Source organism: Calypte anna, unplaced genomic scaffold (assembly GCF_003957555.1).
Source record: "Calypte anna isolate BGI_N300 unplaced genomic scaffold, bCalAnn1_v1.p scaffold_143_arrow_ctg1, whole genome shotgun sequence".
In the NCBI taxonomy this organism is placed as follows: Eukaryota; Metazoa; Chordata; class Aves; order Apodiformes; family Trochilidae; genus Calypte; species Calypte anna.
In genome coordinates, this window is record NW_022045446.1 from 1 (window position 1) to 23,254 (window position 23,254).

The 23,254-nt window shown below is 66.4% G+C and overlaps 3 protein-coding genes across 12 annotated transcripts; all 3 read right to left on the reverse strand.

The window, feature by feature from the left end:
- Positions 1–37: 37 nt before the first annotated feature.
- OCLN (occludin) lies at positions 38–3,373 on the reverse strand (the record flags this gene model as incomplete). The annotated part of the gene is made up of 4 exons (XM_030468491.1): positions 3,117–3,373; positions 2,454–2,495; positions 1,302–2,030; positions 38–211 (listed from the first exon to the last, which is right to left on the reverse strand). Coding segments are annotated over exons 3-4 (882 nt in total), but the record flags the coding sequence as incomplete, so codon positions are not given.
- Positions 3,374–4,139: 766 nt separating this feature from the next.
- On the reverse strand, positions 4,140–6,268 carry OCEL1 (occludin/ELL domain containing 1). 3 transcript variants are annotated; one of them, XM_030468478.1, is made up of 6 exons: positions 6,191–6,268; positions 5,652–5,797; positions 5,353–5,510; positions 5,081–5,255; positions 4,708–4,758; positions 4,140–4,598 (listed from the first exon to the last, which is right to left on the reverse strand). In XM_030468478.1, exons 1-6 carry the CDS (start codon positions 6,201–6,203, stop codon positions 4,488–4,490), a joined length of 654 nt encoding a protein of 217 aa, XP_030324338.1. In that variant the 5' UTR covers positions 6,204–6,268; the 3' UTR covers positions 4,140–4,487. The 3 variants fall into 3 exon arrangements, with proteins under 3 accessions (XP_030324338.1, XP_030324336.1, XP_030324337.1); XM_030468476.1 differs by having other exon boundaries at positions 4,708–4,803; XM_030468477.1 differs by having other exon boundaries at positions 4,708–4,803; positions 5,652–5,794; positions 6,191–6,250.
- Positions 6,269–7,439: 1,171 nt separating this feature from the next.
- Positions 7,440–18,342, reverse strand: LOC103533368 (small conductance calcium-activated potassium channel protein 2-like). 8 transcript variants are annotated; one of them, XM_030468482.1, is made up of 12 exons: positions 16,963–16,967; positions 16,398–16,623; positions 13,747–13,862; positions 11,885–12,304; positions 11,702–11,797; positions 11,188–11,606; positions 9,060–9,201; positions 8,863–8,973; positions 8,643–8,770; positions 8,266–8,274; positions 7,938–8,007; positions 7,440–7,815 (listed from the first exon to the last, which is right to left on the reverse strand). In XM_030468482.1, the coding sequence occupies exons 4-12, from the start codon at positions 12,245–12,247 to the stop codon at positions 7,561–7,563; spliced, it is 1,593 nt and encodes a 530-aa protein (XP_030324342.1). In that variant the 5' UTR covers positions 12,248–12,304; positions 13,747–13,862; positions 16,398–16,623; positions 16,963–16,967; the 3' UTR covers positions 7,440–7,560. The 8 variants fall into 8 exon arrangements, with proteins under 8 accessions (XP_030324342.1, XP_030324347.1, XP_030324345.1 ...); XM_030468487.1 differs by lacking the exons at positions 16,398–16,623; positions 16,963–16,967 and adding an exon at positions 18,267–18,342; XM_030468485.1 differs by lacking the exons at positions 16,398–16,623; positions 16,963–16,967 and adding an exon at positions 17,435–17,569 and having other exon boundaries at positions 7,440–7,776.
- Between the last annotated feature and the right edge of the window lie 4,912 nt (positions 18,343–23,254).

Genomic DNA, 23,254 nt, shown 5'->3' on the forward strand with positions numbered 1-23,254 from the left:
CTGAAGGGGGGTAAAGGAGGGTGCTCGAGGGAAGGACCCCCCCCAGACTCACCCACTCCTCCACGTTGGGACCCTCATGGCCCACGGGCACCTTGTCCCAGTAGATGTTGTGTTTCCCATACCTCCAGATCTTGCTCCGTGTCTTGTGAGCAAAGAAGCAGATGAGGCAGAGCAGGAGGACAATGAGGAACCCACAGACGATGGCCACAGCCTGGAGGGGCAGATTTGGGGGGGGTGGGGGGAGGAAACGTCTCAGGGCAGGGGCCACAACCACCCTGGTACCTCCCAGGGCCGAAATCGCTCCCCTCACCACAAAATCCTGATATCTGCCCCCCCCTCCCCCCCCCATGGTGGAGGGAAAGGGGATGGGGCCCCAGTTGGGATGGAGCCCACCAGGAGGAAAAAGCCCCAGCACCATCGGGGGGAGGGGGATTTTCTCATGGGGACAGGAGAAATTTGGGGCTGAAGGCTGCCACCTCCACAGCACCCCGACCCCGCAGCACCCCGAACCCCGCGGCACCCCGAACCCCGCGGCACCCCATCCCGCAGCACCCTGACCCCCGCGGCACCCCGAACCCCGCAGCACCCTGACCCCTGCAGCACCCCATCCCGCAGCACCCCATCCCGCAGCACCCCGACCCCCGCTGCACCCCGACCCGGATCCCACTGGTTCCCCAGGATCCCGCTGCGTGGAGCAGGAGCTGGAGCAGCGCGGGGGCTCCCCCCTCATCCCCATCCCCCTCCCCCCGGCTCCGGCTCCAGGAATGCGGCCCGGCCGGATGGGAACCGGCACCACCGGTCCCAACCCACGTGTCCCGCCGGATCCCCGCCGGCCCCAGCCGAAACCATCGCGGACCTTGTTGTGATGCTTCTCATTGCCCCACTGACCCAGTGGGTGCTTGGGAAGAGCTGGCACCCAGTTGGCACCCAGCTGCCACCCTGACCCCCCCTTCTCCCTACCCATCCCAGCACTCGCCTTCCCATTTTACAACCGGGAAGAACAAAGTAGAAGGTACCGGGAGGGGGGGGAGGAAAGACACCTCCTCCTGCTCCTCTTCCCGTCCCCGAAACTCCCTGATGCAGGCAGCCGGCTCACCCAGGTTCCTCACCCCCTGCCCTCCCCAGCCCCAAAAAGGGACATAAAGAGGGGACAACGCCAGAGAGGACAACACCAGAGGGGACATCCCAAGGGCAGGACGTGGTGGTGGAAATTCTCCCTTTTGCCTTTAACAGCAGCAAAGGGTTCAGGGGGCTGGTCGGGGGAAGGTGTTTGTGGGAGTTTTTGTGGGGTGCACTCTCACCTCTTGGGGGTCCACGGTGCAGTAGTGGTAGAGGTACTGGTTCAGGTAGGTGCTGCCGGTGTAGACCTGGTTGCACATGGCCAACAAGGGGTTGTAGTAGTAGCTGCCACTCATCTGTGCCTGGGGGTTGACCCCCACCACGTAGACGATGGAGGCGATGAGCATGACGAAGGCCAAGAGCCCACAGACCACCAGAACCACCAGGTAGAAGCGGCGGGACCGGGAGCTGCTGGACTTGCTGACGCTGGCCACGAAAAGCCCCAGCTGGGCCAGGAAGCAGAGCACGGCCATGGCGATCATGAACCCGTTGGCCGTCCGTGGGTTGGGGGCTCCCCCGTAGTAGCCCCCGTAGCCGTACCCGTAGCCATAGTTCACCCCGCTCCCGTAGTAGCCCGAGCCGTAGAAGCCCCCCCCCAAACCGTTCCCGTAGATCCCCCCGTATCCGTAGCCGTATTCCCAGGCCAGGGTGGAGGCCACGCAGGCGAAGATGGCGATGCAGAGCAGGATGACCACGACCTCCAGGACCCTCACCACGCCGGGGGGGGACGTCCACTTGTAAAAGTGTTGGGGGGCATCCTCGATGTAGTAGGAGCCCGGCGGGGGCGAGCGGGCATCATAGTCATAGCCGTAATCACCCCCGGGGGGGCCGTAGGCTGTGGGGGGGCCGTAGGCTGTGGGGGGGCCATCGTAGGACTTCTTGCTGAACATGGGTGGGAGGTGATGGAGCCCCTGGTGAGGAGATGGTCCTGAGCCAGGAGGCACCGCTGGGCTTTCTGCCTCTCCACAAACCTGGCAGGGACTTTGGTCACCACCCCCCCCCATCCCTCTCCACCCCCCCTCCCTCCCTCCCTCCCCTCCCGTCACCAGCCCCAGGGGGGCCGGCAACAACCGCCCGCCCCGACGCCACCGGAGTCACGGTGACTCCCGGGGAAACTGAGGCACGGGGAGGAGGAGAAGAAGTGACTCAGACAGCATCTGTCGGCAAAAGGTGCCAGGTCGCACCCCAGCCCTGCCCCCCCCCGCCCCACGCGGGAGATGTTGCCCCACGCTGGCCCCACACACAACCCCCCCCTCCAGCCCCCCCACTGCTGCCAGACACGTCCTGAATGAATTTGATTGTTAAAATTCTAATTAAAGCTGAAAACCTCTTACCCAAGGCTAGTGCTAACCCCGAGGGTTCCTCCGTAAGCAGCTCTGCTGGATTAGAAAAATAATAACAATAAAATAATAAAATTAATAATAATAATAACAACAACAACAATAACAACAATAATAACAACAACAACAACAACGCGGGGCTGGCTGGGAACCCGCAGGAAAAGCTGCAAATTTGGTTTCAAACACTTCTCGTTTTCCAAAGTGATGTGGGGACCCCCAGCTCAGACCCCCCCCCCGAGCAGCAGTGTGGGGGAAACCTGACCCCCCCAGGAGAAACCCAACCCGGGCACCCTCCCCCGGCAACGCCAGGGCCCACCGGGCAGGATCGGGCCCCCGAGGGGAGGGTGGGGAAGGGGGGGGGGGTCTGGGGTGCAGCTGCCACCCTGGAGAAGTCCCCCGGGGTCTGAAGCGGCGGCTCGCGGGGAACCAAAGCCAAATCCCCCCCCCTTTTTGGGGGGTGCCAACCCCTCCCGACCCACCCCAGCCGGGGCAGCCCCTCCGCCACCGGGGATGAAGCTGCTGAGGATCCCTGAGACCCCTCCCGGAGCGGGGCCGGGGGGGTCTCGGGGTCCCGGAGCTGGAGCCGGGACGCGGTGAGCCGGGGCAGCCCGGTGCGGGTCGGGGGGACACGGGACCGGGGGCTCCGGGAGTCCTCACCCTGCTGAGGGTCACCGGGCGTGCAGAGAGACTCCCGGGATCGCCCCCCCGGGAGGAACGGCCGCCTCTTGCCTTCCACCTGCCGGGGCTGCGGCTCCGGGAGCCCCAGTACTGGCGGGGAGCCCGGTACCGGCAAGGAACCCGCTCTGGGTGCTGGCGGAGAACCTGTTGGGGACGCCGGTGCCAGTGGAGACCCCGTTAAGGATCCCGGTGAGCCCCTGGTACCAGTGAGGATCCCGGGGGGGGTCCCGATGAGTTTCCCGGTACCGGCGGGGACTCCGCTGGGAACGGCGGTGCCGGCGGAGACCCCGATAAAGATCTCGGTACCGGTGGAGACCCCGGTGCAGTAGAGATCCCAGCGGGGAACCCGGTACCGGCGGGGCCCCCGGTGAGCACAGGGGCGTCGGGGAAGGACGGACCCCGGGATTGGGCGGCGGGGAGCGGAGCCCCCGGTGCATCCCTCCCACCTCCCTCCTTCCCCCGTCCGGAGAGTTGGCCCGGTGCCGGTACCGGTACCGGGGGATTCCAGTCCGCCACGGAGCTACTCACCTGCCGGCGCCTCCGCCTCTTTGTTCACCTTAAAATGGCAGCCGGGCTCGGCAGGAGAGCGGCCCCGGCCCGGCCCCGGTTTCCGCCTCCGGGGAGGGGTGGGATGGCATGGGGCGGGGGGGCCGCTTCGGGGCCGCCCTTACTCCCGGAGCCTCAGCACCGGGGGACTCCGTCCCGGCGGCTCCGGGGAGGATTCGGTTAAGCGGAACGGGGTGAAATACGGGGGAGCCCGGAGTGGGGGGGCACCCCTTCCCAGCCCACCCAGCTGGGGCTCTGCACCCCCCGGGCTCCCTCAGGGCTTCGGGGTCCCTCCCCGCACCCCCCATGGTGCTTTCCTGGGGACGAGGGTCCATGGGTGCTGGGCTGGGATGTATTTACCAGGTGCCCCCCAAGTTGTGCATTAAGGGTGCCCCCCCCCCCACCCAAACACCCCACAACAAAACCCAAACAAAAAAAAACAAACAACAAAACCATCACCGTGCTGTATTAAAATCCAGTTCTGGGCATTACTGCGGTGCCCCGGGGGGGGGGGGTTCACCCCAGTTCACACGGGGTGAAGCACACAAGGACAAGCAGCACCCAACCAGCACCCTGCCGGCTGGGGGGGCAGAGCTATGAGGGTCCCTCCCCAGGGCACGGAGCACCCAGAAGACCCCAACCCCAGCAGCCTGGGGAGGGGAGGGGGGGGGTTGCTGCCTGGGCCGGGGGGTTACAAGGGTTGGGTGGGCACTGGGTGCATCCCCGCAGCATCTTCACCCCCTCCCCAGCACCCAGCCCCTGGGGACCCCCACCCAGGGGGTGGGTGCTGGCCCGGGCCCGGGCTCAGGAGCAGCCGCTGTCCCCACGCTCGAATTCCTGGATCCGCGCCTTGATGTGCGTCAGCTTCTGCTGCAGGTACTGGCACCGCTGCTGCTTCCCCAGCAAGGCCCAATCCTGCCCCAGGGACTCTGCTCAGCCAGGACCACCCCTCCTCGGGGGGCGCCGGGGGGGTTCTGGGGGTCCCTCCCCCAAGATGGAGAAGTAAATCCTGAGCCTTGCTCACCTTCGTCTTCCTCCCGTGCTGGTGCCAGGCGTGGGTCACCCTGTCCCCGTCCTGTGGGGCAGAGTGAGACCCATCCCGGACCCCCGGCGGTTCAGCCTGGGCCGGCAGAGCCGGAACTCACTAGCCCGGGGGGCCCGGGGCCAGCGGGCCTTGCCGCAGGGCTACCACCCGAGCACCTCTCCCAGAGCCTCTCCTGAATGTCCCAGCTGGATTGGTGCCTCTCACCCGATGTCCCCGGACCCCCTCCGGCCCCTCCCTACACCCCCTGCAGCCCCCCAGGCTCCATCCCCAACCCCCGCAGAGACCGGACAGCTCATCACACCCACGACCTTGTGTGTCGTCGTCCCCCCCCCGCGCCCACCCAGTCACCCACCCTCCTGCCGGTGGGGTGGGGAGGGGGCCACCGGCCCATTGTCACCTCCGTCCCCCTCAGCCTTTGCCAGGCGGCGCGGAGCTCCTGGAGCAGCTCCGTGTACTCGCCCAGCTGGTCCTGGAAGACCCCCTTGTAGCCCTCCCGCTGCCGGGGGCTGCGGATCGCTGGGTACCTCCTGGGGAGGGGGAAGGAGGGAAAGTGGGGGGCAGGACCCCCTTGGTTGGGTTTCACGGGTCCCCGTGGCTGTCCCCGTCCCCCAAGGAGCCACTTACACCACGTAGTCTGGGACAGCGCGTGGCTGGGGGGACAGACTGGGGGGGACGGACCCGCCCCCCCGTGCTGCGGCCGGGGGGCTCCTCCTCCCCGGGGGTCTCCCTGGTGGCATCACCTCATCCGCGAAGACAACTCGTCTGGCTGGGGCTGGGGGAGCCTTCGGGGGTGAAGGATGCGTGGGGTGGGGCGGGGGGGACCACCCGGGGCTGTCCCTCCTCCCCCTGGGACACCCCGGGTTCTCCCCTCCCCTCTCCAGCCCAGCCGGGGGGGCTCAGCACCCCTGTACCCGGCTCCGTACCCAGCAGCGTTCTGGGGGGTTGGGGGGGCTCAGCCAGCGGCTCCCTGCAGCTCGGGGGTGACGGGGGTCCCGTGGGTGGGGGTGGTGGGGGTCCCGTGGGTGCAGCTGGCGGCTGCTCCCCCTCCTCACCTCCGGGCTGAGCCCTGCTGAAGGAGAAGCCCCGAGATGAGCAGCAAACATCCCCCAACCCCCCCGCTGTTACCGGCCCTCTTCCCGTGCCTCAGTTTCCCCCACACTCGGCAGCCTCGCCCCGCGCCCCCTTCCCTTCCCTTCCCATCATCCACCGGGTGGGTGATTTGGGGACACGGCGGTGAACCCTGGCTGTGTCCCGGGGGTGTCACCTCCTCCTCCCGGGGCATGAGCCAGGGGGTGTCCCCCCAACCCAGCACCCAGCCTGGGTGGGACAGGGACCCTCTGGAACCCCCTCCAGGCAGGAGGAGCAGAAAGGTCCTCACCACCCAGGACCCCACGGGTGCTGCTGGACTCGTGTGTCCCACTGTGTCCCCCCCATCGTGTGCTCCCCCCCCCCCCAGCGTTACCTGCCCGTCTCATGGTGGGACACGGGGCTCCCCGCGATGTCCCTTGTGGCCACCTCGGGCCACCAGCACTGCCCGTGGCAGGCACCAGCGGTTAAACATTAACAGCTTCGTCACCACAAGGCAAGATCTGTCCCTAAGCCCCCCCCCGCCCCCCCGGGCTCTCGACCCCCTCCTCCCCCTCACCCAGTGCCCCCCGAGGGCCACATCCTGCCCCCCACCCCCGCCTTTGGCTTTGCAAAGGGTTGGGGTCCAGCAGGACCCATCTGGACACCTCAGCCCAGCCCCATGCCCCCCCCCCAAAAAAAAAAAACAAACCAAAGAACTGCCCCAGTGGCAGCAGAGATCCCCCCCCTCCCCTCCTCCTCGGGACCCCCCTACCCCACAGGGGTCCCACTGCCAGGAGCAGAGAGCAAAGTGTCCAGTTCAGCCTCCTTTAATGTGTGCCTCAGCCCCCCCCCCAAGCCCCCCCTCCACGCTGAGGGGATGGGCTGGGGAGTGGGACCACCCCCCGGGGGAGGGCCGTGGCTGGGGGGGTCCTGGCAGAGGGTCTTTGCCCACCCCACTCTGGGGGGGGGTTGTCTGGGCTGAATATTGCATCCAGGAATCTCACAGCACTTTACAATGGTCAAGACCCCTGGCGTGTGTGTGCCACCCCCCAACCCCCCCCCTTTCCCCCCTCCCCATTTTACAGATGGGGGAAACTGAGGCACAGAGAGGTAACGTGACTTCGCCAAGGTCACTTCATGGCAGAGCCAGGAACAGAGCAGCCCCCCCACACCCCCCCAAAAAAAATAAAAAACACCAACAAACCAACCCGCAAGCCCTGGGGCTCAGCCCTGCTCACCCCAAGGGGGGGCTGCCCCCCCCTCCACACCCTCCAGGCAAGACCCCAGGTGTCCCCACATCCCCTGTCCCCAACTTCCACCCCCTACCCAAGGGTGGGGCCAGCAGCCCCCAGGCCCCCCCACAACGCTCAGGGCTCTTGGCTTCTCCCTCTCCCTCCCCTTTTTTAACCCCCCCAGGGCTTCTCCACCCCCCCATGTCTCCTCCATCCCCCCCAGGGCTTCTCCATCCCCTCCCGTCCCCCCAGCGCAGCAATTTCTGCATCTCCCCCCACCCCCAAAGCCCACCTGGAGGTCAGGGCTCACCCCTCACCCCCTGACCACCCTTTCAGGGGGGCACAGGAGGGGCTGGCGAGGGGGTGGGGGGGCCGGGGGGTGTGGGGGGGGGCACAGCACAGTGAACGCAGGAAATTTATAGAGGGCTTTACAGAACAAAGCTACTGAGATCAGCCACACGATGGCCAAGACATAAGAGGAGGGGGGGTGGGGAAAAAAAGGGGGGGATATCCCCCAAACCCCCCCCCCCCATCACCCGCTGTCCGAGGAGGTGGGGGGGGCGGTGGAAGGGGTTCTGGGGGTTCTGGTGGGGGTGCAGAGCCGGGGGGTCCAGCTCCCCAGGAGCTCTCGTTGCTGCTGCCCCAGGGCTTGGCTGACCAAGCCGGGCAGTGCCCGGAGGCTCAACCCCAAAGCTTCCATCTTGGTCTCCAAAGCCCCCAGACGTTTCTCCAGCTCCTCGTGACGTTCCTGCAGCTCCGAAACCATGTCGTACATGATGTTCTGGGTCTGAGGAGAACCGGGGGAGGGAGGGACAGACGGACACACAGACACAGAGGGGATGGGGAGGGGGGTCTCAGGACCGGGAGACCCTTCTGAAAACCTGGAGCCCACCCCAGCATCTCCCTCACCTTGGCCAGGTCCACCAAGGTGTTGGCCTGGTCGTTCAGCTTCCTCTGCTCCATCTTGACACTCCTCAACCTGACAAGATAATGATGGGGGGGTGGGGGGTGAGGTCAGTGACACCTCCGCACAGCCCCCCACACCCCCCCATCCCCTCCCCATCCAGCCCCCTCCCCATCTCTGCAAGCACAGCCCCTGCCCTTCCATCCTCACCCCAACCCCCCCTTTGGGGGGGGCTGCACCAACGTGTGTGTGTGTGTCCCCAACCCCAAATTTCATGCACACAAATTTCACAGCCAGGAGAAGCAGGGGAGGGGCAGGGGGGGTGTCACTTACTTCTGAGCTCTGCAGGGAGGGGGGGGCAGAACAGAGACAAAACACAACATCAGCTTTAGTACCACCAGGAAGAGCGAGGGGAGAAGACAGCATTTGCAGGATGGACCCCCCCCACCTCCCCACTGCAGGGGTGTCCCCCACCCACCCCTCTTCCCAAGCCCCTTGGGTGACCCCCCTGGAAGCAGGAGGCAGCTGAGAGCCCCCAACCCTCAGCAAGGAGCTGTCAGGTCAGGATGGGCACAGCAAGGGGAGCAGTGCTGGGGACAGGGACCACCTTGGGAGGGGAGGGGGTCGCAGGGGGGGGTCCAGGGATGGGAAGGAAGGATGGGTGAGGAATCTATGACCTGGTAGGAAGGAGGTAAAGGTTTGGCACTTACTGATGGATGGCTTGGAGGAACTTACGCTGGTGTTTCCGAACTTTGGCATGGTCGATCTTCTTCACCAGCTTGGTGTGTTTGTAGATGAGCCACGTTTCCCTGAGTACGTTGGCAGCTGCATTTTTCACCTGGGGAGGGGTGAAACCCCAGGTTGAGGGATGGAGATGTCCTTGTGTGTTGGGGGGGTTGGACAGGTTGGGTATCAGGGTGGGGGTCTCACCCTCTTGGTCAGCTGCGTGTCCATCATGAAGTTGTGGACATGTTTCTCCGCTTTGGTCAGCTCCAGCTTCCTGGCAACCACGGCCACCACCAGAGCGGTGCAGCCAGCACCCTGGGGACATGCAGCAGGAGGAGGGGCTCAGGAACAGCCCCCCATAATGCTCCCCCCACCCCCAGATCCCCCCTCCCCTCACCCACCATGATGCCGGTGAGGAGGCAGACGCCCTTCCCGCAGTAGGTGTGTGGCACCATGTCCCCGTAGCCGATGGAGAGGAAGGTGATGGAGATCAACCACATGGCCCCCAAAAAGTTGCTGGTCACCTCCTGCTTGTCGTGGTACCTGCCCGGGGACACTCACTGTCACTGCCATCTGTCCCCCCCACCCTAGGTGGCACTGCTGGCTTGGACCTCCCCATCCCATCCCATCCCATCCCATCCCATCCCATCCCATCCCATCCCATCCCAACCCCTGCTTTGGAGCTGGTGGATGCAGTCCCCAACCACCCCCCCCCCCAGACACACCACTGGGGACAATCTGGGGACACAGGCACCAGGCAGGGGGAAAGCTGTGACCCCCCAGGAGTGGGGGTTCCTCTGGGGGGGTGGGGCTGCTGGATGAGGAAGATGAGGTGAGGGGGGGAGCAGCAGCAACCTCTGTCCCCATGGAGATCTCAAAGCACAGGACATGGGGGCCACTGCCTGACACCCCCCCCCCCGGGGAGGGGACACCCCATCTCTGCAGAGCAGGGGACAGTTCCACAGATCCCACCACCCCTTAGGGGGTCACCCCAGCGAGCTGCTCCCCTCTCCCCCCTCCCAACAAGCCCAGGGCCAGGAGTAGCCCCGGGGCCACGGGGAGGGGAGCAGGGAACACCGTGCTTTGAGATTTGGTAGCCGGCACCCACCCCACGAATGCAGATCCCCACGGGACCCCCGGGGCTGGGGGCGGCTGAGCTGGGACGGGGACATGCAGGGGGGTGGGGGGGGGTTTGAGGAAATGGAAGGGAGGGGATGGGAGCGAGGCGGGGGGGGACACCGCACACAAACACCCCCAACACAGAGGAATTTAGGATTGCTGCGTCCCTCCCCTCGCCCCCCATCCCCTCCCCGCCCCAGGCACAGCCCCGCGGGTTGGGCTTGGAACCTCAGCCGGCACCACGATGCTGGGGGGCACACAAGGGGACCCCCATACCCTGGGCTGGGCTGGCAGCGGGGGCTGAGCCTGTCCCCAAAGAGGTGGCAGCATGAGGATGTCACCCCACGGGAAGGCACCCGGGACGGGGGGGGGTCCCATCCTCCCCAGGTGCACTCAGGACTCCCAAACTGGCACGGAGGGGAAACCCCAAGCAACAGCCCCCCCGGGAGATGGGGCAAAAGCCCTTGGGGACTCAGCCAAAGCCCCCTGGGCAGAAACACGAAGGCTCCAGTGACCCCATCCCGCTCACACCAAGCTGTGGGGGTTCAACCCCTCTCCCAGGACACCCTGGGACCCAGAGCAATTCCTGCAGCAAACCCCCCCTTGCCAGAGCCCTCCAAAAGCTCCCAGAGCTGGGGCAGAAGGAACCCCCATGCTCTGACCCCCCTGCATGCTGCCATGGGACCCCCGGCTGGTGCCAGGCTGGGGGACACGGGGGGGAGGACACACAGAAAGCAGCTGCTGAGGTTCCAAGTGGAAAAGGGCTCTGGGCCCTTTCCGTGTTCACAGTCTCTTTACCCATCAATCCCACCCCCCTTTTGCCCCCCCCCTCCCCTGCTGGCTGCAGCTAATCCTAAATTCTGGGGAGCAGAAGCCTGGGGGAGGGGGGGGCCGGGGACGTCCCGTGCAGGACACGCTGCCAGTCCCTGGGGTCACTCACAGTTTGTCCCTGCGAGCAGCAGAGCGGTCAGGGAGGGAAAACAAAAGCAGTTAATGCGTGTCCCGGGGGGGGAAGGGGCGGTGAGGGGGGGGGGGGAGCAGGGGCAGGGCACCCCAGCACCCCAAAATCCCAGCATCCCAGAGTCCTGGGGGGTGCAGCTGAGGACCACGGGTCACATCCTGCACCAGGGCCCAATCCCCTCCATCAGACCCCCAGCACCCCTCGGTCAGGGGGCTTGTTGCATCCCAGGGGGGCACAGGGGGGGTCCTTAGCGAATGGGTTTGGTTCAGCAAAACCATTGTGGGCACAAAGGTCCCACTGAGGAGGGGAGGGTCTCTTCTCCCTCCCCAACCTGCACCCTACATCCTCAGCTGCACCCCAGCCCCCCGCACTGCCCCCTCCTCCTTCCCCCACCCCAGGAAATAAAAGCAAACCAAATAAAGTCCCTTTTGGGGAGCACCCCCCATTACCTCTCGCAGACTCGTACGGTCCAGGCGGCGATGATCCAGGAGGAGATGCTGAAGACCAGGAGGACGGTGCCGGGGCAGATGGTCATCAGGGTCTTCATGACAAAGCGGGTGTTGAAGTTGATCTTGTTGAGGGCCCCGATGCTGCGGGAGGAGGCGTCGGTGAAGAGTTTGCTGTGGAGCAGCATCACCCGCCCGATCAGGTAGAGCCTCAGGAACATGGGGATGGAGAGGATGATGTCCACGTCGGCCTCGGCCACCGAAGCGGCGTAGGTGAAAGCCAAACGGGCCGTCCAGGTGAAGAGGTACTGCCCGGGGATGGGGTGGATGGCGCAGACCAGGAGCTCCAGGGAGATGAAGAAGATGCGCTCGGAGGTCATGGCGATGCGCCAGTCGTCGGCACCGTTATCCACCATGAAGAGCTGTGGGTGGGGGGGTTGGGTGGGTGGGTGGGGGGATTCTCTCCCACGGCGATGTGGCCCTCCCGGGCAGCACCCATGGGTGGCTGTCCCCTCACCTGGATCTCCCTGGCGTGGTACATGACGATGAGCCCCAGGAGGATGAGGGTGGAGAGGCTGATAAGGCATTTCAGTGCAAAGGAATACGATGACTCCTGCCAAGGGATGGGGTGGGAGGGGGGGTGAGCCCGGCTGGACCCCCCCAAAACCCCTCCGACCCCTTCACCCTTCACCCCCCTGACCTTGGTGTAGACCCCCCAGGACAGTTCTGTCTCTGTCACCATGACCACGATGCCGAACATCCCGAAGATGAGGGCGTAATCGCTGAGCCTCTTCCTCTTCTCAAAGAGGGCTCGCCGGTGGCCCAGTTTGTACCCAATGTTCTGGTTCCGACGAGGGCCCCCTCCCCTCTCCTCGGCCTCATCCTGCCCCGAGGCCACCGCCGGGGCACCGGGCTGCTCCTCCGGCTGTGAGACCACCACCACCTCGGGGCCTCGGGGCCGCAGGGGTTGGGTCTCCCCCTCCAGGGGGTGCAGGGTGCGGGTGGAGGTGCTCAGGGGGCCCCGGGGCCGTGCCACCCCCCCATTGTACCGGCAGCCGCTCATGGCTCTGGAGGGGAGGGACCCGGGCGATCCCGCATGGCTCAGCGGCGCGGGGGCGACCTAAGGGACAAGGGAATGGGGAGGGGGGGGGAGGGACACACGGGTGGGTTGTTGGAGGGGTCCCCGGGGAGAGGGGATCAACATCCTCCCACCGCCCAGCAGCACCCGGTGACACCAAACGGGGGACGTGGTGCCCACGTGCCGGCCTTGACCGGGAGGGAATGTGTCCCTTGTACGTGGGGACATGGCCTCCTGCCCACGGGGGAAGTGTCCTAAACCTGGGGACACGTCCTGCCCACGGGGGACATATCCTGACCCTGGGGACACGTTCTGCCCACGGGGGAAGTGTCCTGGACCTGGGGACACGTCCTGCCCACGGGGTACACATCCTGTACGTGGGGACATGTCGTGCCCATGGCGACAAATCCTGCCCACGGGGACACGTCCTGCCCACCGGGACACGTCCTGCCCGTAGGGGACGTTCCCCCCACCGGGGGGTCGGTGCCACTGCACCCCGACACCCTCCTCCCCCCTGCTTTGCAGCTCCCCGGGGCCGGGAAGGCTCCGTCCCCAGGTGCCCTCTCCCGCAGCACCGGGACGACTCCGGTACCGACCCGCAGCTGCGCGCTCCCGGGCCCCCCGGCGTGCTGGGTTTCCCTCCTTCCCCCCACCCCGGTACCGGCCGCCCCCGAGTTCCCCCCCCCTCCCAGGGTTCTGGGCCCCCCCCCGGGTGCTGTGCTCCCCCCGTGTCCCCCCGGTACCTGCCGCCGGGCCGGTCCCGCCGCCGCCGCAGCCCCGCTCGGTCCCGGGGGCGCGCGGCGGGACCGGAGCGCTCGGGGGGGGGCGGGACAGAGGCCGGGGGGGGGCTTCTCATTGGCAGAGACCTCCCACGCCCCCGTGACGTAAACCACGCCACGCCCCTTATCTCCGCCCCCCCGAGCGCTGGCCGCGCCCCCAGCCCCCCCCCCTCCGTGTGCTCCCCGAGCCCCCCCCCCGCGCCCCCAGACCCCTACGCTATCTCCCCCTGTACCCCCAAACACCCCCCACTCAGGCCCCCCCCGTCCTCTTGTGCTCCCCCCTGCAGCCCCCCACTGCCACCTCCAGAGCTCCCCCCAGGCACCCCCCCAACCTTCAGCCTTCCCACGCTCGCCCCCTGCGCCCCAAACCCCAGTAACCCCCCCAGCACCTAAAACAGCCCCACCTCGCAGCACCCCAACACCCCCCGGCACCCCAACATCCCCCATGCGCACCCCCACCACCCCATACACACCCCCCAGCACCCCAACACCACCCCAGCACCCCAGCAACCCCCCCAGCAACCCCAGCTCACCCCCAGCACCCCAAAAGAACCCCCCAGCACCCACTGTGCCCCAATAAGCACACCCCCAGCACCCCTACACACCCCAGGACCCCCCCCCAGCACCCCAACTCCCCCCTGCATGCTCCACTGCACCCCGACACCCTCAGGACACCCCAAACACCCCCTCGACTCCCCCCTATACCTGCTCAGGCTCCCTGGGGCCGGCCGGGGGGGCCCACGGGGCGTTAGGGACTGTGTGGGGGGGTCTCTGCACGGGGGGGGCCTGGGGGTCCGGGGGCCATGGGTTTCCCTCCACGCCTGGCCGGGAGGAAACACAGCATCAAGGGGGGGGTCCCCAAAACCCTTCAGCTGCGGTGCCGGGGCCCCCCCAGAGCCCCCGCACACAGGTGGGGGTCCCACCCTGGCACTGACACCCGAGGGGGTGTCCCTGTGTACCCCCCCCCCCAGGCCCACTGTGTGGGTGTCCCCACTGCAGCCATGGGTGGAATGGGGGGGTGCCACCAGTGTCCCCCTAAATCCATGGGTGGGGGGGTCCCCTCTCTGTTGCCAGGGGAGATATCCCGAGGTGGGGGCCCCCCTGCCTTCCCCTCCCCCAAAGGGGGTTCGGGGGTGCTTGCCTCCCCACCCCCCCCGAGCTGGAGCGTTTTTCTCTCCATCCTACCAAATTTATTGCAGGAAAATGGGCTCCGATTTCCTGTTAATCTTCGGCTGGGGGGGGGGGGGCTACACCGAAAAAAAAACAAAAAAAAGAAACCCGAAACACCACAAAAACCGCAGCGGGCAGGGCGGGGGGGGGTGTGGGGGGGTGACAGGGACACCCAGGTTTGTCCCCAAGCCCCCTTTGCCACCACGGAGCCGCCACCCCCGCGGCCTGGCAGCAACTTTTTGGCCCCTGGCAATGAGGGGGGGGTGGGATTGAAGTTCCAGACCCCCCCCTACCCCCCGGGGGGGTGTGACAGGAACTATTTGATTAACCATCATCTCGCTAATGGCTCCGGTGGCGACGCAAACGGGCCTCAGGAAATTGTCCCCGTGTCAGGACATGGCTGGCGATGGTGACATCGCGATTTGGCAGCTGAAAGGGCGGCGGGGCGGGGGGGGGGAACAATACCGTGAAGCCCCTGTCCCCCCCCCTCCCAGGTGTGTCCCCTGTCCCCATAGCTGGTGGCCGCATCCCCAGGGATGCTGAGGGGGGGTGCGCAGGGTGGGCACCCAGCGTTGTCCCCCCGGGTGCCAGTGTAGGGACAAGGAGGTGGTGGCAGGTGTGTCCCCCCCAAAGAAACCGTCCTTGAGCCACAGTCCTCGTGTCCCCGCACACAGAGGACCCCCGGGGACCCCCCAACCCCCTCAGCCCCGGGGGTCTCAGTGCAGCTGTGGGGTGCAACCCCCCCCCACGCTGCAGCGCTGGGACACGGGGACACTCGGGGTGCGGGTGGCCCTGGGGAGGTGTGGGGGGGTCCCGGGGTGCCACTGGCGTTAAAGAAGAGCTTGGGGGGGGGGGGGGGCGTCCCCAGGTGGGGCAGCACCCCATTGCCTGAAGCAGGGACATGGGAGCGAGATGCGTGGTTTAACCCCCTCCCCCGTGCCCTGAGGGGGGGTGTAGGGTGACGGGGGGACCCCCCCGCTCCCCCCCGTGCCCCGGAGCAGCGCTGCTGCCGGGGAGCAACTGCAGAGGAGGAGGAGGAGGAGGAGGAGGGTGCGGCTAAAAATAGCGGCGGGCGAAAGGCTCCGGCTGCTGATTTATTTATTACCCTCTGGCTAATTCCTGCCGGGGGGGATCGCGGGCCCGGCCAGGGAGGGGCAGGAATTCTGGGGGAGCAGCGGGTGCCATCCCGGCCCTTCCTGCAGGCCCCGTGGCTAGCAGCCGGGTGGCATGGCCACTGCCCCACCGCCGCGCCGAGGGGACAGGGCCCTGGCCAAGTGGCCAGGATTGTTCGGGGCGGTGGGACCTCCATCCAAATCCCCTCGGGACCTCCCCCCGGCCTGCCGGGTGCATGAAGTGCGTCAGATCCCTGGCAACCCCCCCTGTCCCCAAAAATCCCCCCGGTTCCTCGGGTGGCCTCAGCTCCGGCCACCTCCGCCAAGCCCGGGCCATATGTCCCAGGCCTGAGAGCATCTGGTGGTGCCAGCAGGAACCCCCGGCCCCACAAACCACCAACACAAGGCTGGGGAGGGGGTGTGCCACCACCAGTGCCCCCCCGCAGGGCAGGGCAGGGGCAGCCGAATGTGGTTTGGAGGGGACATGGGGACTTGGGGCCACCCGAACCCTCTGGGGCTGCTGGAGGCACCAGCATGAAGCCACCAAGCTCCAGAAGAGCACTGGGATAGCACAGCACAGCACGGTCACTGTGGGACCCCCAGTGATGCCATCAGCCGGCTCCCCTCCCCCTGGACACCCCATGTCGTCCCCCCCGGCCACCCCCTGTCTGCCCCAGCACATCAGGGCCGATGCAAAGGGGCAGAACCCAGAACTGGGGGGGATTTGCCCCAGGTAGGATCTGGCCCATTCCCACCCGTAGGGCATCTGCGGGTCCCACACAGGTTGCCACGCGTGAGGGGACACGTGGGGACAACCCGAACCTCCCCGTCCCCGCCACCACGCTGGGGAATCCCCTGGATTGTCCCAGGGTCTCCCTGAGAAAAACCCTCCTCAGAGCCCCCCCACCAAGGCCATGGCTTGGATCCGGCCCCAGAGGGACAGCAGGGACAGCCCCGTTGTCCCCGGGACTGGGAGAGGCAGCCGAGACCCCCCCAAAAACCCCCCAGTCCAACGGGGACCTTGTGCCCAGCCCTCCCACCTCGGGAGGGGACACGCGGCCGGGGATGCCCTACCTGTACGGGGCTGAGTCGGTGCCCAGGGCTGAGCTGGGGGGGGTTCGGGGGATTCGGGTCCCCCACGTCCCCCCCTTTGGCTGTCACGGCGCCGCTGTCCCCAGACAAAGCCACCGCGTCGGGTCCTCCCGCCGCCTCCCCCACGCACTCGGCTCAGCCGAAGGACAAAGCCGCTTCGCCTGGCTGCCCCCGCCGGGCCACCACGGAGTCCCCTCCCCGGAGCTGGCTGGGGAGGGACACAGGTGTCCCCGCTACCCCTGGCACCGCCACGAACCCCTAGGGGAGGCGGGGGTCCCTCCAAACCTCCCCAACCCCTTTGGAGTGCCTCATCCCCGCACTGCGGGGCGGTGGCCTCTGCCGCCACCAAGGTGTCCCCGCAGCCACCAAGGTGTCCCCGCAGCCACCGTGGTCCCCAGCCCTCCGCAGGGTCCCCAGGTGCGGCTCAAGGTCACGGTGAAGGTCGTGAGGGGCTCCCGCACCCCACAGCCTCGACGGCTGCACCGCCACATGCGGGGCACAGCCCGGCACGGCGAGGCCACAGGCACCGCGCGGTACCAGAACCTACCAGGAGCACCGGACCGGGACCTCGCACCGCCAAATCCCACCACTGCCACATCGGTCCCACCACTACCACATCCCCCGGTGCCACCAGCCCCACCACCTCGGCGGTCACCGACGGATCCACCGAGGCCATTTGTGGCCCGGGGTCTCCCTGGTTTCCTTGGGTGCCGGGCAGGGCTGGGGCCACGCCAGGGCCATGTCACGCCACAGCCGGGCCAGCAGCCCGGGGGGGACACACATTCAGGACCCCCAACCAGCTCTGCCGCGCTCCCCATCACAGCTTTGGTTCCCGTGGCCACGCTGTCCCCAAGCCCGGCCACAACCCCCTGACTCCGGCAGATGGGTATTACCGGGGGAGGCGACCCCCGCAGCAGGGTGTCCCTGGTGTGTCCCCCTCCTCCAGAGACACTGGGAAGCCATCCCCTGGGGCTGCTGCCCCCAGGGTCCCCCCCGCTGCCACCCCCGCGCCCGCTCACCTGCCACAGCCCCGCACTATGGGGACTCTCCGGGGGGCCCGGGGGGCGGGGGGGACATGTGCCGGGGCGAGGGTGGTGGCAGCTGGGAGCAGCGGTGGTGACAGTGACCGTGCCCGGCGCATGTGGGAGACGCGGCGCAGGGTTGGGGGGGGGAAGGGAAGGGGGGGGGCCGGGGGCTTCCCCGCCCCACGCCCCCGCGTCCCCCCCGGCCCCCCCAGGGCGGGCATTGACCTTGAGGCCGCGGCGCTGGCGGAGGAGGGGAGGGGGGAGAGGGTATTTTTAGCCGGGGACAGTCACTCCCGTCGCGTCCTCATTGTCACCACCGGGGGCTGCCTCCCGCGCCCCCCTGCCCGAAGCCGCCTCCTGCCCCGATCCCCCCCCCTTTCCCTCCCCGCCTCTTTGTCATGCGGGGTGTGGGGGGGGGGGGGCTGCGGGAGGCTCAGCGAGGGGGAGGGAGCAGGGGGCTCTGCCTGCTCCGGACCTCCTGAACCTCGGGGTAGCCCCCCCCCCTTTCCAGAGAGCCACGTGGGGGTGTGTGTCCCTGGCTGCATCCCTGCATCCCTCCTGCCCTGGGGGGGCCCCACAAGCCGGGGGATTCCCAGGAGCTGGGGGTCCCCACACACCAGGGGTCCCCCTTGGAGCCGGGGGGGTTCCCACAAGCCGGGGGGTTTCCCCCAGGCTGGAGGATCCTGATGAGCTGGGGGGATTCCCAGCAGTCAGGGGGTTCCCCAGTAATCGGAGGGGGGGTGGGGGGGTGTTTCCCCAGCACCAGGAGGTCCCCAGGAGGTGAGGAGGGGGGTCCCCGGCCCACCCCCCCCCTCAATACACCCACCTGCAGGCAGACCCCGGCCCGTCCCCTCGAGCGGTGCCACCGGTGACCATGGCCCGGTGTCGGCACGTGCTGGCGCGGTGGCGAGTTACCGGCGGGTTCCGCTGGCCCGACCCGACCCGGTTGTGGGGTTGGGGGGCGGGGGGGGGGGATGACCGAGCAACCTCGACTCCAGCCCCACCAGACCCCCACCCCGCAGCTCCGTGCCTCGGTTTCCCCCAGGGCTGCGGTGCGGCGGTGTTGCTATTCTGCTCACACGCATCGCCCCCGCGTCCCCGGCCCCCCCGCACCGTTTCCCCCCCCCCTCCCGCCTCTCCCGGCCACCGCCGCAGCTTTGTCTGGGCTGCTAAATTCACGCTCGACTCAGCAGCAGCCGTAGGGAGGTGGGCGAGCGACCCCCCCCCCAAAAAACCTCCCCCCTAGCACCCACGGACGGGCGCCATGCTGCTCCCCCCACCCGTGGAGGTGACAAAGCCGGGTGGCTGCGACCCACCCGCGTGGCTTTGGTGGCCTCATGGTTGGCCTGGCACGGGGGTGGGGGGATGCAGAGCCCCCCCGACCCCCCCGGGTGACACCCCCCACCCTTTGGTGTCACCGATGGGGAACAGGGACCCCCCCAAACCTGGGGATGAGGCTCGGGGTGACCCCCCCAGAGCTTTGGCACCGCGCTGGGGGGGTGTGCGTGCTGGCAGTGGGGGGGTGGGGTGGGTTGGGTGCCCCCCCACCCCGCTCCCTTTGTCCAGCCAGAGGGGTGCAGGGCTGCAGCTGGGGGGGGGGGGGATGTTGCAGGGGCGGTGCGTGGGGAAGGTGAGAAAAAGGGGGGGGGGGAGGGGGGGCTGCATGGTGCGGGGGGTGCGCACAGTGCGGGGGGGTCATGGTGCAGAGCGTGTCCGCTGCAGAGGGTGGGCGGTGTGCGGGGGGAGGGGCTGCGGGATTTGAGGGGGGGGGGAGGGGGAATGCCCGATGCAGGGGAGGGATACCCGGTGCTGGGGGGAGGGAGGGGGGGGTCGCGGGGGGGGATGCCCGGGGTTGGGGGGGGGAATGCCCGGGATGGGGGTGTGGGGGTGGGTGGGGGATGCCCGGGGTGGGGGTGGGGGGGGGGATGCCCGTTTGCCGCGGCTGCGCGGTTGCGGGGAGGATCCCGGGGCCGTGTGCCCGCCCCCCCTCGGCCCCCCCCTTCCCAACACACACACACAGCCCGGGTCCCCCCGCAGCCCGTTGCCATGGCAACACCGACCCCCCCCTAATTCGGGATGCGCACTGCACGAGCGCGACCCCCCCCTCCGCGAGGGAGGGGGAATCCCGGGGGGGGGGGAGGAGCGGGGAATCCCACCCCCCCCTCCCCACGCAGCGGGTACGGACCCCCCCGGGAACCGCCTCGTTAAGATGGAGGGGGGATGGGGGGATGGGGGACACACCGCCCCCCCCGCACTGCAGTGGGGGGGGGGGGGGTTCCCCCGTTAACCCCTTCTGTGCCCCGGGGATCCCCTCCCGCACTGCGGGATTCCCCCTTTCCCGTGGGAGGGGGGTGCGGTCCCCCCCCCATTAATTTGCGCTTGGGGGGGGGATTCACCTCCCCCCCTGAGGGACCCCCCCCATCAATCCCTTCTCTGCAACTGGGGACCCCCCCTGGAACTGGAGGGGTTCCCCACTCCCCCCCTGTGCCTTCAGTTGGGGAGGGGGTCGATCCCACATGAATCCTTCCAACCCCCCCCCAGCAGCAGGGGGGGTTCCCTGCATCAAAGGGGCTCCCCCTCCTCTGGGAGCGATGGGGGGGGGGGGGGCTCAGCCTCCAGGACCCCTCCCCACATATAGAGGGGGGGAAACCCTGCACTCCATCTCACCCCTCAGCCAGCCTGGACACCCCCACTTCAAAAAAACCATCCAAAACCTGCCCAAAAATGCCCCCCCTGAAGGGGGGGGGGGGCAGGAGAGGCTCTGCCGCAGTGCTGAGGAGGAGGAGGAGGGGGGTGGGCTCTGCTGCACAAAGCCCAAGGCCTCTGCGCTAAAAGGGGGGGGGGGCTGAAGGAGGGGAGGGGGGTGGGCAGCCTTCCCCCCCCCCCCAAGGGATGGAAACACTCACGTGGGTTCCTTATTCCAGCAGCAAGGAGCTGGGGGGGTGGGGGGTGGGCAGGGTGCAGCCTCTTCCATCACTGCAGCAATCACACACACAAAGCAGAGCCCCCCCCCAACCCCCCCTTAAAATAATCAAACTAAACAATAAAAGTAACAAATATAAAAAAATAAAAATAATAGAAAACCAAAATAATCAATATAAAAAAAATAAGCTATATAAAAAATAAAAATCCCCCCCCTCAAGCCAGGAGGGTGTGAGGGGAGGAACCAACCCCCCCCCCCCATTTGCTCCGTGCAGAAGGTTTGAAGCTGGGTTTTAAAATTTTTAATTGGGTAAAACACAAACTCCTGACAAAAAAAAATAAAAATGGGGGGAGGGAAGGAGGGGGGGTGTGCAGGGGGTGTCAAGGGGGGAGCCAGGGAGGGGGGACACACACACCACAGCACTGTTCCTTCAGCCCTGGCCCTCCAGCAGAGAGAGCACCCAAATCCCCCCCCCTCGGACCCCCAAAGTGCAAACAGGTCCTGCATCCCCCCCCCCCCTGGGGATCCATCTCATTCCGGTGGCTGAAGCCACGATTTCCCTCCTGGGGGGCATTTTTGGGCAGCCCCTCCTGGGGACCCTCCCAGCAAAGCCCCCAGGGGATGTGACACGGGGGGGTTGTCACCCCCTGGGTCATTTCTCCCATTCCCCTGCAGATTTTTCTCTTTTCCCCCAGAATTTCTCTTCCCCTCCAGGTTCCTCCTCCTCTTCCCCATCCAACCCCCCCAAGTCCAAAGGGGGGAGGTGGCCCTGGCCCAAGCCTGGAACCTCTCCAGGGCCACCAGCTCCACAAGGAAGGGAGGGGGCAGATGCTGGAGGCAAAAATTCACCCCGTGGGGGGTTGGAAGGGGTGGATTTGGCTCCACTCCTCGTTCTGAACCCGGGAGGCTGCACCCACCCGTGGGGAAGGGCTGGGGGTGAGTTAGGAGATTTTTTTTTTTTGCTTTTTTTTTCTGTATGAAAACGACCAAATTCAGAAGCGTGAAGGTAGCGTTAGTCTGTCCAGGTTGGGGGGGTGACACAGGGAGGGGGGACAGGCCACCAGTGAGGCCAGGAGGAGACTGCAGGGTCCTGAGGTGCTGCTCTTCAATCCAGGAACAGAGAAAAAAACAAAAAAAGAGAAAAAAGTGGGAGCAGGGAAGGGAGAAGCAAGAAGCAGGAGGTTCCTCCTCGGCTCTCTCCTGGTTTGGGGGGGCTCCAGGTTGAAAGTCCTATTTGTGGCTGTTGTAAGCTTTGTGCCTCTGGTTCATGGGGTTCTCTGGGGACTTCATCCACTCTTTTTTGAGGAGCTGCTTGAGCTGGGAGAGCCTCATGTTGGGATTCTCCTGCTTGAGGCGGGGGAGGTGAAGCTCCTCGAAGGCGGAGAACGCGGCTTTCATCCGGCGCTCGGGGTGCCTGTCCGGGTCGTTGGCAACACTGGGAGGTTCAAAAGGCAGGGAAAAAAACCCAAAAAAGGTGAGAACCTGCCCCCATCCAGCACCAGACCCTCCCCCCTTTCTGATCCCCTCGGTGAGGTGGGGATGGAGGAGCAGCAAAACCCGGGATGTGTCCCCAAAAGTCATTTCGCGAAGAGCGCGTGGGGGATGTGGCCTGGGGAGGGAGTTGGTGGCCCAAAGGTTAAAAAGAAGAAGGTTCTGGGGGAGGGAGGGAGAATTTCTGGTGAGGAAGTGTCTCTCCTTCAGAGGAGAGCAGGGCTGTGAGCTGGGCAGGTACCTGAGGACAGCAATGGCATCTTCGATTGTCCTGGCCTCCACCGAGCCCTCCTCCAGCACCCTCCTGTTGATGTTCTCCTCCAAGGGCACCTCCAAGTGAGTCTTCTCCTTCTCCACTGCCCAGGGAGGGAAGGGAAGAAACGTTAACATCAAATCCAGCCTCCAGAAGAGAGTCTGGACACTCTTTTCCAAAACACTTTAAGGGAAAAAGCAAAAAAAAAAAAAAAAAGAAAAAACCCCAAAAAGCTGGGAAATGTCCCCCAGGGCTGGGACACGCCAGCTCTGCAGCCCTACAAAGGTTCCTTTTTCCCCATGGCTGGGGGGGACACATGCAGGCAGCACCCCCCAGCTGCAGGCAGGGCAGCTCTTGGTCCCCAAACACCCGGGTGACAGCAGGGGACAGGGAGCAACACCCTCCCCATGGCCAAGGGGACCCCTTTCCCTGCCACCTCCCCACCTGTCTCCGAGTTCTCCTTCTGCTGCTGCTCCTTCCTGATGCTCTCCTCGATCTGGGCCCTGGTGACCTTGCCTGGGGGGATCTGCTTGGGTGATTTCCCTTTCAGTTTGGAGTCTTCCTCCTCCAGCAGGCGCTGCAGCTCCTTCTTGCGCTCCAGCTGCTCCAGCCGCCGCTTCTCCCTCTCCTCCTGGAACAGAGGAAGCACAAATCCGGGTTGGAAAACACCTCTGAAGCTCCCGGAATCCAACCCCCACTCCTCCAAGATCCTCAGGACCAGGTCACCTCCCCCCTGACACCTCCACCCAAAGGCAGAAGGATCCAACCATCCCCCCGTTCCCCAGGAACCTCATTTCTGACCTTCCCAAAGGGACCTCGCTTGGGATCCCCCATCCCTGAGCTCCCACCAGATCCTGGCTGGGCCCTTGGGAATAACCATTCCCCTCTCCCTGCAGCCCGGGGGTGCCTCCCTGCAGGGGCAACTGGAGCCTTGACAATCAGGTGAAGTTTTCCACTTGAATTTTAACAAGTGCTGGGAGGTCGAAAGTTCAGCAGGGGGGGAGCAGACAGGAGGTGGTGTTGGCTCCTTGCCTCAGCTCTGGCTCCAGCTCCTCCTGAGAGCAGGGGGAGGAGGTGAGACCCAACCCAACCATCAGCACAGCTCTTGGGGACCACTCTTAAAATCCTCACAAGGAGCTGANGAGCC

Coding starts and splice junctions, on each gene's coding strand:
- OCEL1 (XM_030468476.1), bottom strand. Junction 5,511..5,651: donor ACCCCCCAGAACGCTGCTGG/GTACGGAGCCGG, acceptor TCACCCCCGAAG/GCTCCCCCAGCCCCAGCCAG. Junction 5,256..5,352: donor GCTGTCCCAGACTACGTGGT/GTAAGTGGCTCC, acceptor CCCCCTCCCCAG/GAGGTACCCAGCGATCCGCA.
- LOC103533368 (XM_030468487.1), bottom strand. CDS start 12,247: ATGAGCGGCTGCCGGTACAATGGGGGGGTGGCACGGCCCCGGGGCCCC. Junction 11,798..11,884: donor CCTGGGGGGTCTACACCAAG/GTCAGGGGGGTG, acceptor ATCCCTTGGCAG/GAGTCATCGTATTCCTTTGC. Junction 7,816..7,937: donor CCTTGGTGGACCTGGCCAAG/GTGAGGGAGATG, acceptor GGTTCTCCTCAG/ACCCAGAACATCATGTACGA.